The sequence below is a fragment of the Fundulus heteroclitus genome, chromosome 14 (assembly GCF_011125445.2).
Source record: "Fundulus heteroclitus isolate FHET01 chromosome 14, MU-UCD_Fhet_4.1, whole genome shotgun sequence".
Classification (NCBI taxonomy): domain Eukaryota; kingdom Metazoa; phylum Chordata; class Actinopteri; order Cyprinodontiformes; family Fundulidae; genus Fundulus; species Fundulus heteroclitus.
In genome coordinates, this window is record NC_046374.1 from 18,055,435 (window position 1) to 18,070,353 (window position 14,919).

General features: G+C 39.5%; 1 protein-coding gene across 1 annotated transcript; it reads right to left on the bottom strand.

Moving 5' to 3' along the window:
- Nucleotides 1-434: 434 nt before the first annotated feature.
- Nucleotides 435-11,887, bottom strand: LOC105925033 (integumentary mucin C.1). Its single transcript, XM_036146451.1, has 15 exons — nucleotides 11,517-11,887; nucleotides 10,129-10,190; nucleotides 9,899-10,047; nucleotides 9,286-9,772; nucleotides 8,894-9,210; nucleotides 6,872-7,104; nucleotides 6,220-6,281; nucleotides 5,999-6,147; nucleotides 5,434-5,870; nucleotides 5,290-5,354; nucleotides 4,919-5,103; nucleotides 2,431-2,693; nucleotides 1,662-1,723; nucleotides 1,432-1,580; nucleotides 435-1,302 (listed from the first exon to the last, which is right to left on the bottom strand). The coding sequence occupies exons 3-15, from the start codon at nucleotides 10,023-10,025 to the stop codon at nucleotides 1,214-1,216; spliced, it is 2,625 nt and encodes an 874-aa protein (XP_036002344.1). The 5' UTR covers nucleotides 10,026-10,047; nucleotides 10,129-10,190; nucleotides 11,517-11,887; the 3' UTR covers nucleotides 435-1,213.
- Between the last annotated feature and the right edge of the window lie 3,032 nt (nucleotides 11,888-14,919).

A 14,919-nucleotide genomic window follows, 5' to 3' on the forward strand; every position in this document is an offset into this window, starting at 1 on the left:
TCTGACTATAATAATAGACAAGTTTAGTCAAATAAATGTCTGTTTCATGAATAATAAAGAGCGTTACTTTTACACACTATGTTAATAACATGCTATTTTTCACATTTTGAAGATTGGCTAAAGGAAAATTGACTTACGTGCTGCATCATATTTGTATGCCAAGGAAGCAGGAAGTCATGCTAAAAGGTTCCTAAAGCAGAATTTATTTTTAAAGAGGAAAAAAAAGTCTAATGATATTCTTTAAAAATCAAACCATTCATTCATTGAAAATATGCTACTGCAATGAAAACTGTTTCATTTTAGCAATTTTAAGAGGATTGACAATACATTGTAGGGCAACATCAACTCTGGCAATTTTAACAAACTCGTTTCACAAATAAAATTTAGATATGATCTAAATAATATTCAGACAGGAGGGTGATAAATTTCTTTATTCGAAACAGGTATGTTGTATTTCATACACTTTTACACACCTTATTCCCTGAAAATAAATATTAAAATATTCTCATATTTAATTTAATATTAATTTAATCTCAAAATTTAGATTAAATATTTGATTTTTATGTCCTTCTCAATTTACATTTCTAACATAGTTACACTGAAAAAGCTTAAATAACACTTAAAAGAATCATAAACACAGAAACAGCCGATACAATAAATGTGTTTAAAAAAGAAACACTAGATAAATCACTTGGGTCACTGTTCAGACATTCTAAATTTCATTTATCCCACGGAAATAATTTGTAGAGATATCCTCAGTGTTTACCTGGACATTTCCACCAGCTAAACTGCCATTAAGATCATTCCTTCTTTAATACTTAAATTAATTATACATGATAACAAACACGACGATCAAACTTATATAAGCCTGAATTACCATGGCTTTGAGATAATAATCTTTAAATTTCACGTTACTTAATGTCATAGCCTTCCAAGGAAGTGATAAGTACAAAAGATGTTTTCTGCATGGACTGGATCCAGGTTTTCAACAATCAGATAAAAAACATACTAACAATTTAGTACCAATGATTAGTAAAAATTGTGCTTTTACAAATATTAAAGTTTTTAATTGAATACTTACTGAAACATTCTTATAAAATGTTGTTTGGATAATTATTTCTCATTAGAAAAAAATGCCTTTTTAAAGGACCTTTTGGTTTCCAGCTAAAACAACCTTTTTATACACAATATCCACTAGAAATCAACAGAGATGTTAGTGCTGGCTGGACAACAACCAGGACAACAGAACCGTGCAGAATGCTGTGATGAGACTGATCTTGTGGCTCACTCCATTTGACGCTTCTGTAAATGTTGAGGAAGAAAAAACAGGTCATCAGCAGACTGGTAAACAAGGAAACACTTTTTAAATATATTTTTGAAGGATTTTATTTAATATATAGTTATTTCATGTCTGAATTTATTTTAGCTTACGTGTTCCATCCACTGAAATATTCGTGGTGTCAATGGTGAAGGCATTGATGTCTGAAGCTGCGTTGATCAAAACTTGTGCAATTTGGGAGCCATCAGGAACAGATGTAGATGCAAATCGGAGAATCATGTTGTTGATGATAGAGCCATTGCTATAAAAAAGTAATATATTATGTGTATTGCTCAAATGTTTGACAAAACATCTTAAAATTAGAATACGAGAAACAAAATACCTGAATGAAGTCACTGTTAAATCGCGGAATGAAGAAAACGATTGCCTGTAGAAAGGTTCAAGCTGAGAAAGAAAAAGAAAATACTAGTCAACTCTTGCTGCTAAAGTTTAAGGACATGTTACTCAGAATAATATGGCAATTATCCACACAGTACATGCAGAACCAGAAACCTAGGTGTATTGGATCTCAGAGTTTGGCTGCAAAAATCCAAAACAAAAGCTGCCATTTAAGCTTCACAACTATAGAAGGAATTGTAGTGTAATGGTGTAGGATAACTAACATTCCCCAAATTAATGGGCTTTATTTGAGCTAAAAGTGACCTTGGACACTGTCTCAACCTTCTAATTAAGGATTTGAAAAGTTGTTTCCCTTTTCATTGAAGCATCCTACAAAACAACTTGATGTGTCTGAGTGACAAACTCTGCATTCACTGATAAATTATGAATTTATAGCCCACTTGGTGTCTAAAAAAATGGCGGTGCATTGTAAAATCTTGCTGCCCTTTTTAATTAATTTACTCCTCTTTTAAAAGGAAAATTAGCTGGGTTTCCTTAAATAGGAAACTTTTTCACCAATTTGTCTGCATGATTTGACTGAATTTGACTTGACTGTAAAGTGCCTTGAGATGATGTGTTGTGAAGTGGTGCTGTATTATTTTCTTTAGTTTTTGAAGGAAAAAATGAGATCTGTATTCAAGCATTAATAAATCTAATAATGTACCTGTGAAAACAATTTTGCAATGTTACACATCTCAAAGAGCAGGACTCACCGTGGACTTCAAAAGTGCGGCTCGGTTTATGAATGCTGTTGAAAACGGGTTGAGCAAATCAACTGTAAAGGTCTCTCCAGGAGACCTAAAAGTCAGCACCCTTGTCACTGTTTGCTCCACAGTTGGTATTGTTGTTGTTGTTATTGTTGTTGTTGTTGTTGTTGTTGTTGTTGGTTTAACTGTGGTAGGTATTGATACATTTGTAGTTGAATTTTGAGAAACTGTTGTATTAAAAGCAGGGGCTTCAGTTGTTGAAGGCGTACCTGCCAAAAAAGGGGGAAAAAAACCATTAAAAATTATGTAAAGATTAACATTTCACTGGGAAAACCCGAATTTAGTTATAGTAATTTATTCAATAAAAAAAATTAAGAAGATGTATATTGATTATTTTTGTTTTGCTGTACAGGGGCCCGTTGTTCGTACGTGGCTAACTCTGTTAGCTGGATTTGATTGTTAACGATTTGGCATGATCTTGGATCATTTGGTTCTTCGAAACTCATCCTGGACTTGCTGTCATAGCAACATGTGTGCAAGCTTAAACCTGCTCAAGAGCAGGCTTATTTCATGTACACAGGATTAGATTGCAGCTTTATAAGCGGAGCAGATGGGGAAGTCTGTCGTAGCCATGTCCGTTGTTACGACAGCAACCTGTTGCGGAAGGTGCAAGAATAATTTGCAGAGCTTTTCAAATTAATCACATATTGCGCAATAGACAGGATCCTTTAGCGCAGCGCGACAGTGCAATTGTAGAGAGATTTTTCTTGGTGGCTGTTATAAACAGACAAACACATCATTTAACAGTGGCTTTTAAAAACAGGAAAAAGTTTTGTTAGAGCCATAAATAAAAAATATTTACGTTATTTGTATGATGGTTTGCTTTTTATTTTTATCATATTCAGTAAGAAGATTTGTTCAGGCCATTTTATTGTGAAGTTTAGTTTTACTTTGAAAGGCTTGCTTCCTGTTGAGCCATATATTGTATTAGAAAAAAACTATAGATGGATTATCTAGCCACGGAGCAATACAGTTTTACCGTGTAAACTGTGGATGACTTGGAAAAGGAAGAACTTATTTTTTTATAGATAATAATTAAAGGCTACCATTTTGTAGATTATTGTATTTCACTTTTACTTGTCCCCATGTTCTAGTGGGTCCCGTGGAGGCTCTGATATAAAAGAACAAAGTAAATATGAAACTATTAAAATGTGATAGAAACATCTACCATGGACAGTATTTACACATCAATTTGTCTGCTACTTTCTGCCAGCCCTCTCTCCTGGCTTTAACAGATTTTGAGGTGCTCCCTGTCGTTTTAATTAATGACTCAAAATTCGGCATAACCTTCCATTAAAGCTCGTGTTCTGCTTGGGAGAAAAACTGCGCGCGTTCTTTGGCCATGTGGAACAGCCAATAGCAGCGTTGCTGATCATTGTTTCTATTATCGATACTTTTCCCCTTTTAAACAAATGCATGAACGCGCAGTTATCTCAGATAACTCAATCCAGCGATACTAATCGTAAACAACAGGTGTGTTCGAAGAACCCAATTAGCCGGATCATGATTAGCCGGATGATATCATCTTGGATGTGTCATTTGGTCTTGGATGTTTTAAGCAACGTTCGAAGAACGGACCCCAGGACATTTACTTGTCATGTATTGTAATGCAAAAGAAATTAATTAGCTTATTATTTATGTCAATAAAATAAACTAGTAAGTGTTTGTGTGAGAGCGTATTCTTGAATTAGTCTTTGCATATTTGGGTCATTGGATATTCTATTAAAAACCTTTGACCTGAAAAATGAGATTAATCATTGTTGTATGAAATCTGCATGAAGCCTTATTGTGACAGGTTTTCATACTGTGTTACTAATATAGTGAATCCATGTCTTTGATCCTTAACGGGGCAATGGTAGTTGATTACAAATGACTAATACATAAAATTACAAAATATTTACAGAGATGATTTCCTTGTATATCTTTATATTTCTCAGTTTCTCTTATGGCTTGTCTTTCTCTCTTTTGACAGTGATTTTATGGTTTCATTCATTGAAATCTGATAATAAGAACAGTGTTAGATTTGTTGTTTTAATTATCCAAAATGAAATCTGTAGTATTTTCATTAGAAAATCAAATAAACTCTAAATTCTGTTTGTAAGTACTGCTTCCTGAAAAAAAAATCCAATGACCAAAAATATCCACAAATGATCGATGATGAAGATATCCGAAAAGGAACATTTATGAGCAAATGTCAATGATATTAGTATTGTATCATTGTCAAAGTTTCTGTGACTTAATACAAAACATTTATTATAGAAAATAACCTTTTTAAGTTACACCCCTACTTAAATGTAAACAGAAAGATGTTGAGTGCCATGGTACAACAAAGAGAATTAGGGTTGTCTAAAACACAATGATGATGTAAGATTACATGCGTAACTTTAAATACTTTTTTTTTTTTTTTTTAGTGTTTCAAGCACTTATTACTTACGTATTACTTCGATAGAATTCTCCTCAAAGGTCACATTAAAGGTGATGTTAGGGTTTTTCACAGCCTCCACTAATACTTCTTGAACAGTTTCAGCCTTTGGAATTGTCTCTACTGGTGTGGTTCTATTGAACTCAACCCCAACCTCTGCTTGAGTACCGTTCATTCGGAACCTGGTTATAGCGGGTCTGAAAAAAATCAAAACATAAACTCTTGTCAGTAATTGAGATTCTATGTATGTTGTGCAAACATTTATTTTGTGTAATATCTCTTTCAGATTTTTTGTTTCTTTTCGATAATAATGGTGATTAACATGAATACAATACAAGTAAACTTGAAGAAGCTAGAAGAAGAAGAAACAGAAACTAACTTACCTAAATGCAATGATATAACTTCGAACAAAGAAAATTCCAAATCTTGCTCTATATATGATATCGTACTGAAAAAGGGGGAAAATGGTTAAACAAACATAAATAAAAACAATTAGTCACAAAATGAAATCTGATAATTGTACTCACCACTGCTATCACTTTTACTTCTAGTTCCTTGAACTCTTTGCTGTTTCTGTCATTATACTGTGGAACATATGGTTGGACCACGGTTGCTGCAACAACAAACACTGGAGGAGGAGATTCAGTTGTAGTTGTAGTGGTTGAAGCAGTGGTTGTAGTAGTTGTGGTTTTAGCAGTTGTAGTGGTTGTAGCTTTAGTTGTAGTGGTTGTGGTTGTAGCAGTTGTAGTGGTTGGAGCGTTAGTTGTCGTGGTTGTAGTGTTGGTGGTTGTAGGAGTTGTGGTTGGAGCAGTGGTTGTAGTGATGGTGGTTGTAGGAGTTGTGGTTGGAGCTTTAGTTGTAGTGGTTGTAGCAATTGTGGTTGTAGGAGTTGTGGTTGGAGCAGTAATAGTAGTTGGAGCTGTAGTTGTAGTGGATGTAATAGTTGGAGCAGTTGTTGAGGTGGCTGTTGAGAAAATAAAAAGAGGTTGTCAGCAAATTGTTCAATAATAACACATGTTTTAATTAAATCTTTAAGGATTATCATTAACAGGGTGTAATACATAATTATTACATATCTTAATTTTAGCTTACATGTTCCATCCACTGAAATACTAGTAGTATCAATGGTAAAGGCAGTGATGTCTGAAGCTGCGTTGATCAAAACTTGTGCAATTTGGGAACCATTAGGAGCAGATGCAAAAGCGAACCGAAGTGTCATGTTGTTGATGATAGAGCCATTGCTATAAAAAAGTAATATATTATGTGTATTGCAATAATATTTGACAAAACAATGAATCATATGAACAAAATACCTGAATGAAGTCACTGTTAAATCGTTGAACGAAGAAAAAAATTGGCTGTAGGGACGTTCAAGCTGAGAAAGACAAAAAATACTAGTTAACTCTTGCTGCTAAAGTTTAAAGCTATGTTACTCAGAACATTGTGGCAATTATCCACACAATACATGCAGAACTAGAAACCTAGATGTATTGGATCTCGAAGCTTTTCTGGAAAAACACAAAACAAACTCTGCTCTTTAAGCTCTATAATTATATAAGTAATTGTAGAGAAAAGGTGTAGGATATCTAACTCTCTCCGGATTAATGGCCTTTATTTGGACTAAGATCACCTTGGACATCGTCACAACCTTCTAATTAAAGATTTGTCACGCTACTTTATTTCCTTTTTTATTGACGCATCATACAGAATAACTTCATGGGTCTGAGAGACAAACTGGAATTACTGATAAATGCTGAATTCATAGCCCACTTGGTGTCCAGAAAAAATGTCATTGCAATATAAAATCTTACTTCTTTTTTGGTTCAAGAAAATTAAGTTTTCATTTCTTTTGGGGGGAATAAAAGACATCTACATTTGAGCATTACTTAATACACATAATATCGTGTCTGTGAAAACAGTATTGCAATCATATGGCTGTTATACACCTTAAAGAACATAACTCACCGTGGACTTTAAAAGCGCAGCTCGGTTTATGAATGCTGTTGAGGACGAGTTGAGCAAATCAATAGTAAAGATCTCTCCAGGAGACCTAAAAGTCAGCAGCCTTGTCACTGTTTGCTCCACAGTTGGGATTCTTGTTGTTGTTGGTTTAACTGTGGTAGGTGTTGATACATTTGTTGTTGAATTTTGAGAAACTGTTGTATTTAAAGATGGGGCTTCTGTTGTTGAAGGGGTACCTGGCAAAAAAAGTGGAAAAAACATTAATAATGATGTAAAGATTAAAATTTCACTGGGGAAACCTTTATTTAGTTATAGTAATTTATTCAATTAAAAACCTCAGAACATATATATTGATTATTTTTCTTTTGCTGTACAAGACATTAACTCGTCATGTATTGTAATGCAAAAGAAATTAATTAGCTTACTATTTATGTCAATAAAATAAAATAGTAAGTGTTTGTGTGAGAGTGTGTTCTTGAATTAGTCTTTGCTTATTCGGGTCATTGGATATTCTTTTAGAAACCTTTGACCTGTATAATTAGATTTATTATTTGATTATCTATTTAAAAAAAATAGCTAAACCTAAAATTTAATTGCTTGTCTTGACTGTCAAGGAAAAAAATACAAATATTTTTGTTTTTTCATCATATTGTACAAAAATAATAAAATACATAAAATGACAGCTCTTTGGAAGGAAACTTTAGCTTGATTTCTCATATTTTCTGATATTTTCTCATCTTTTAAGCTGTTTGATCTGTAACTTTTTTTGTGGCCCACAACAGCTGCTCTCGCTATCTTTTAATGATTAATTTAAATTTTTATTTTTTTTATGTATATATATAAACATCTTACACGTATGAAAATCCTAAAATCTTGAAACTGTTGTAACTTCAAAGGAAAGAGTGAATATGTTTACAGCAAACTGATATGAAATCTGCATGAAGCCTCATTGTGACAGGTTTTAATACTGTGTTACTAATATAGTGAATCCATGTCTTTGATCCTTAAGGGGGCAATAGTAGTTGATAAATGACTAATACATGCAATTACACAATATTTACAGAGAGGATTTCCTTGTATATTTTTATATTTCTGAGTTTTTCTACTGGCTTTCATGTGTCTGAGACCAATATATAGTCCCACCAGCAAGGTCTACCTCTGCCCAAGGTTCTTCTCCCAGTGGGACATAGCTGCAACAATACAAACGAGGTGCAGTGAAAGCATCTCCATACCCAAACCACTTCAGCGTACTCCTTTTGATACCGAGGAGCAGTGGTTGTACTCCAAGCTACCTCCCAGACAACAGAGGTCCTCCATCTTTCTCCATCTCCATCTTGTAACTGCCTGAACATTTCTGAGGAGTTTAACCTTGGAAAATAATGTGCCATACTTCTTGAGAAATCCTTTGCTCTGCTTTTATGTTTATGCGTTGCAGTTAACTAAAAGCTTGCTCTATGGGTGTGCCGCTCCTTTATTTGGAAGCAAGTTAATGCATAACAGCGATGTCTGTAGTCATGGAATTGCAGTGGAAAAATGGCTTGTCTTTCTCTCTTTTGACAGTGAATTTATGGTTTTATTCATTGAAATCTGATAATAAGAACAGTGTTAGATTTTTTGTTTTAATTATCCAAACTTAAATCTGTAGTATTTTCATTAGAAAATTAAATAAACTCTAAATTCTGTTTGTAAGTACTGCTTCCTGAAAAGAAATCCAATGACCAAAAATATCCACAAATGATCGATGATGAAGATATCCAAAAAGGAACATTTATGAGGAAATGTTAATGATATTAGTATTGTATCATTGTCAAAGTTTCTGTAACTTAATATAAAACATTTATTATACAGAAAATAACCTTTTTAAGTTACACCTCTGCTAAAATGAAACACAAAGATGTTGAGTGTCATGCTTCAACAAAGAGAATTAGGGTTGTCTAAAACACAATGATGATGTAAGATTACATGCGTAACTTTAAATACTTTATTTTTTGTGTTTCAAGCACTTATTAGTTACGTATTACTTACTAGTTGTAGTGGTTGAAGCAGTGGTTGTAGTAGCTGTGGTTGTAGCTTCAGTTGTAGTGGTTGGAGCTGTAGTTGTAGTGGTTGTAGGAGTAGTGGTTGGAGCAGTTGTGGTTGGAGCAGTTTTAGTGGTTGTGGTTGTAGGAGTTGTGGTTGGAGCAGTGGTTGTAGTGGTTGTGGTCTTAGCAGTCGTAGTGGTTGGAGCTTTAGTTGTAGTGGTTGTAGTGGTGGTGGTTGTAGGAGTTGTGGTTGGAGCAGGGGTTGTAGCGGTTGTGGTTGTAGCAGTTGTAGTGGTTGGAGCAGTGGTTGTAGCGGTTGTGGTTGTAGCAGTCGTAGTGGTTGGAGCAGTGGTTGTAGCGGTTGTGGTTGTAGCGGTTGTAGTGGTTGGAGCAGTGGTTGTAGCAATCGTAGTGGTTGGAGCAGTGGTTGTAGCGGTTGTGGTTGTAGGAGTTGTGGTTGGAGCAGTGGTTGTAGCGGTTGTGGTTGTAGGAGTAGTGGTTGGAGCAGTGGTTGTAGGAGTAGTGGTTGGAGCAGTGGTTGTAGGAGTAGTGGTTGGAGCAGTGGTTGTAGCAGTTGTGGGTTTAGCAGTCGTAGTGGTTGGAGCAGTTGTAGTGGTTGGAGCTTTAGTTGTAGTGGTGGTGGTTGTAGGAGTTGTGGTTGGAGCAGTGGTTGTAGCGGTTGTGGTTGTAGGAGTTGTGGTTGTAACAGTGGTTGTAGCGGTTGTGGTTGTAGGAATAGTGGTTGAAGCAGTGGTTGTAGCGGTTGTGGTTTTAGCAGTCGTAGTGGTTGGAGCTTTAGTTGTAGTGGTTGTGGTTGTAGCAGTCATAGTAGTTGGAGCTGTAGTTGTAGTGGATGTAGTAGTTGGAGCAGTTGTTGCGGTGGCTTTTGAGAAAATAAAAAGAGGTCGTCAGCAAATTGTTCAATAATAAGATGTTTTAATTATATCTTTAAGGATTTTTGTTAACACAGATTAATACATAATTATTAAATATCTTAATATTAGCTTACGTGTTCCATCCACTGAAATACTAGTAGTATCAATGGAGAAGTCAGTGATGTCTGAAGCTGCGTTGACCAAAACTTGTGCAATTTGGGAACCATTAGGAGCAGATGCTGATGTGTACTGAAGTATCATGTTGTTGATAATAGAGCCATTGCTATAAAGAAGTAATATATTAAGTGTATTGCAATGATATTTGACAAACTATTTTAAAATGATAAGAAAATGAACAAAATACCTGAATGAAGTCACTGTTAAATCGATGAACGAAGAAGAAAAGTGCCAGTAGAGAGGATGAAGCTGGGAAAGACAAAAAATACCAGTTAATTCTTAATGCTAAAGTTTAAAGCTATGTTACTCAGAACATTAATGCAGAACTATTGTATTGGATCTCAAAGTTTATCCTGGAAAAACACTAAACAAAAGCTGCTCTTTAAGCATAATTATATGAGTATTTGTAGAGAAAGGGTGTAGGATATCTAACTCTCCCCAGATTAATGTCCTTTATTTGGACTAAGATCACCTTGGACACCGTCACAATATTCTAATTAAAGATTTTTCAAGCTACTTTATTTCCTGTTTTATTGGTGCTGTCAGGACTCAGCAGGAAGTGCTGCCGTGTTTTGCTCTCTGGAAGACGCCAGAGTGTTAACCTTGTGTGGTACACCTCAGTTGGCCACTGTCAACCGAAGGGTACTCTCTCCCGTCGCTAAACCTGTCTCTCTTGTGTCCCAGGTTGCCTCACGCTCTGGATCCAGCTCCAGAGCGCTCTCTTGGACCTGCAAAGCCTCAAGCCAAGCCTTCATCTAATCACCAGTTCGGATCCCGCTCTGAAGCTCTCTCTCCAACCTATGTAGTCTCCAGCTAAGCTTCTCTCAAACACTAGCTGGGATCCCGCTCCGAAGCTCCCATGGCCCCATGAAGCCTAGGCCTGACTGCCTCATTGGATCTCCCCTGGTTCCTCCAGCTGACCGCCGGCCACTGCTCCCACCTGACACTCCGTGTGGACTCCGCTTACCATCCATCTGCCTGCCTCCCTGCATCTCAGTCACCATCTCCCCTAAAATCCTGACGTCGGGTATCAGGGAGTCGCCCTCTGAGTCAGCTCCTCCTCATCCCTCCCCCAGTTCAGGTTCTTGACGCTCGTCTTGCACGTGAGCGAAAAATATAACCTCTCCTTCTCACCCACAGATTGAGCGTGCTCCCCGTTTTCCCGCTTTTCCGGTTTCCCCACGTCGTGGCACCACCTGTGCCCCACCCTGTACAACTCGTTGCCAAATATACATCTTAAACCATTCGTCCTGCCTCTTGAATGTGTTCTGCATGTGGGCCAAATACCTAAGAGCCATGACAGATGCATCATACAGAATAACTTCATGGGTCTGAGAGAAAAACTGGACTTACTGAAAAAATTATGAATTTATATCGCACTTGGTGTCAAGAAAAAAATGTCATTACATTGTAAAATCTTATTTCCTTTTTGACTCAAGAAAATTAAGTTTAAATTTTTTTTGGTGGAAGAAAAGATATCTGTATTTGAGCATTACTTAATACATATAATATTGTGTCTGTGAAAACAGTATTGCAATTATTTGGCTGTTATACATCTTAAAGAACAGGGCTCACCGTGGAATTTAAAAGTTCAGCTCGGTTTATGAATGCTGTTGAAGACGAGTTGAGCAAATCAATTGTAAAGGTCTCTCCAGGAGACCTAAAAGTCAGCAGCCTTGTCACTGATCGCGCTGTAGTTGTTGTGGGTGCAGCTGTGGTTGTTGTGGGTGCAGCAGAAGTTGTAGTGGGAGCAGAAGTAGTTGTGGGTGCGGCAGTAGTTGTGGTGGGAGAAGCTGTAGTTATTGTGGGTGAAGATGTAGTAGTTGTGGGAGCAGCAGTAGTTGTGGTGGGAGCATCTGTAGATGTTGTGGGTGAAGCTGTAGTAGTTGTGGGAGCAATAGTAGTTGTGGTGGGAGCAGCTGTAGTTGTTGTTGGAGCAGCTGTAGTTGTTGTTGGAGCAGCTGTAGTTGTTGTGGGTGCAGCTGTAGTAGTTGTGGGAGTAGCAGTAGTAGTGGTGGGAGCAGCAGTAGTTGTGGTGGGAGAAGCTGTAGTTGTTGTTGGAGCAGCTGTAGTTGTGGTGGGAGCAGCAGAAGTTGTTGTGGGAGCAGCAGAAGTTGTGGTGGGAGCAGTGGTAGTTGTTGTTGGTGAAAGTGTAGTACTTGTGGGAGCAGCTGTAGTTGTTGTTGGAGCAGCTGTAGTTGTTGTGGGAGCAGCAGTAGTTGGTGTGGAAACAGCTGTAGTTGTGGGTGCAGCAGTAGTTGTGGTGGGAGCAGCTGTAGTTGTTGTGGGTGAAGCTGTAGTAGTTGTGGGAGCAGCAGTAGTTGTGGGTGCAGCAGTAGTTGTGGTGGGAGCAGCAGTAGTTGTGGTGGGAGCAGCTGTAGTTGTTGTTGGAGCAGCTGTGGTAGTTGTGGGTGAAGCTGTAGTAGTTGTGGGTGCAGCTGTAGTTGTGGTGGAAACAGCTGTAGTTGTTGTGGGTGCAGCCGTAGTCGTGGTGGGAGCAGCAGTAGTTGTGGGTGCAGCAATAGTTGTGGTGGGAGCAGCAGTAGTTGTGCTGGGAGCAGCTGTAGTTGTTGTTGGAGCAGCTGTAGTAGTTGTGGGTGAAGCTGTAGTAGTTGTGGGTGCAGCTGTAGTTGTGGTGGGAACAGCTGTAGTTGTTGTGGGTGCAGCCGTAGTCATGGTGGGTGCAACAGTTGTTGTGGTGGGAGCAGCTGTAGTTGTTGTGGGTGCAGCAGTAGTTGTGGTGGGAGCAGCAGTTGTTGTGGTGGGAGCAGCTGTAGTTGTTGTGGGAACAGCTGTAGTTGTGGTGGGAGCCGCAGTAGTTGTGGTGGGAGCAGCTGTAGTTGTTGTTGGAGCAGCTGTAGTAGTTGTGGGAGTAGCAGTAGTTGTGGTGGGAGCAGCAGTAGTTGTGGTGGGAGCAGCAGTAGTTGTGGTGGGAGCAGCAGTTGTTGTGGTGGGAGCAGCTGTAGTTGTTGTGGGAGCAGCTGTAGTTGTTGTGGGTGCAGCTGTAGTTGTTGTGGGTGCAGCTGTAGTTGTTGTTGGAGCAGCTGTAGTTGTTGTTGGAGCAGCTGTAGTAGTTGTGGGTGAAGCTGTAGTAGTTGTGGGTGAAGCTGTAGTAGTTGTGGGTGCAGCAGTAGTTGTGGTGGGAACAGCAGTAGTTGTGGTGGGAGCAGCAGAAGTTGTTGTTGGAGCAGCTGTAGTTGTTGTTGGAGCAGCTGTAGTAGTTGTGGATGAAGCTGTAGTAGTTGTGGGTGCAGCTGTAGTTGTGGTGGGAACAGCTGTAGTTGTTGTGGGTGCAGCCGTAGTCGTGGTGGGTGCAACAGTTGTTGTGGTGGGAGCAGCTGTAGTTGTTGTTGGAGCAGCTGTAGTTGTAGTTGGAGCAGCTGTAGTAGTTGTGGGTGAAGCTGTAGTAGTTGTGGGTGCAGCAGTAGTTGTGGTGGGAGCAGCAGTAGTTGTTGTTGGAGCAGCTGTAGTTGTTGTGGGTGCAGCTGTAGTAGTTGTGGGAGTAGCTGTAGTTGTTGTGGGTGCAGATGTAGTAGTTGTGGGTGAAGCTGTAGTAGTTGTGGGTGCAGCTGTAGTTGTGGTGGGAACAGCTGTAGTTGTTGTGGGTGCAGCCGTAGTCGTGGTGGGAGCAGCTGTAGTTGTTGTTGGAGCAGCTGTAGTAGTTGTAGGTGAGGCTGTAGTAGTTGTGGGTGCAGCAGTAGTTGTGGTGGGAGCAGCAGTAGTTGTGGTGGGAGCAGCAGTAGTTGTGGGTGCAGCAGTAGTTGTGGTAGGAGCAGCTGTAGTTGTTGTTGGAGCAGCTGTAGTAGTCGTGGGTGAAGCTGTAGTAGTTGTGGGTGCAGCTGTAGTTGTGGTGGGAACAGCTGTAGTTGTTGTGGGTGCAGCCGTAGTCGTGGTGGGTGCAACAGTTGTTGTGGTGGGAGCAGCTGTAGTTGTTGTGGGTGCAGCTGTAGTTGTTGTTGGAGCAGCTGTAGTTGTTGTTGTAGCAGCTGTAGTAGTTGTGGGTGAAGCTGTAGTAGTTGTGGGTGCAGCAGTAGTTGTGGTGGGAGCAGCAGTAGTTGTGGGTGCAGCAGTAGTTGTGGTGGGAGCAGCTGTAGTTGTTGTTGGAGCAGCTGTAGTAGTTGTGGGTGAAGCTGTAGTAGTTGTGGGTGCAGCAGTACTTGTGGTGGGAGCAGCAGTAGTTGTTGTTGGAGCAGCTGTAGTTGTTGTGGGTGCAACTGTAGTAGTTGTGGGTGAAGCTGTAGTAGTTGTGGGTGCAGCAGTAGTTGTGGTGGGAGAAGCAGTAGTTGTTGTGGGTGCAGCTGTAGTAGTTGTGGGAGTAGTTGTAGTTGTTGTGGGTGCAGCTGTAGTAGTTGTGGGTGAAGCTGTAGTAGTTGTGGGTGCAGCTGTAGTTGTGGTGGGAACAGCTGTAGTTGTTGTGGGTGCAACAGTTGTTGTGGTGGGAGCAGCTGTAGTTGTTGTTGGAGCAGCTGTAGTTGTTGTTGGAGCAGCTGTAGTAGTTGTGGGTGAAGCTGTAGTAGTTGTGGGTGCAGCAGTAGTTGTGGTGGGAGCAGCAGTAGTTGTTGTTGGAGCAGCTGTAGTTGTTGTGGGTGCAGCTGTAGTAGTTGTGGGAGTAGCTGTAGTTGTTGTGGGTGCAGCTGTAGTAGTTGTGGGTGAAGCTGTAGTAGTTGTGGGTGCAGCTGTAGTAGTTGTGGGTGATGCTGTAGTAGTTGTGGGTGCAGCTGTAGTTGTCGTGGGAACAGCTGTAGTTGTTGTGGGTGCAGCCGTAGTCGTGGTGGGAGCAGCTGTTGTTGTTGTTGGAGCAGCTGTAGTTGTTGTGGGTGCAGCTGTAGTAGTTGTGGGAGTAGCTGTAGTTGTTGTGGGTGCAGCTGTAGTAGTTGTGGGTGATGCTGTAGTAGTTGTGGGTGCAGCTGTAGTTGTCGTGGGAACAGCTGTAGTTGTTGTGGGTGCAGCAGTAGTTGTGGTGGGAGCAGCAGTAGTT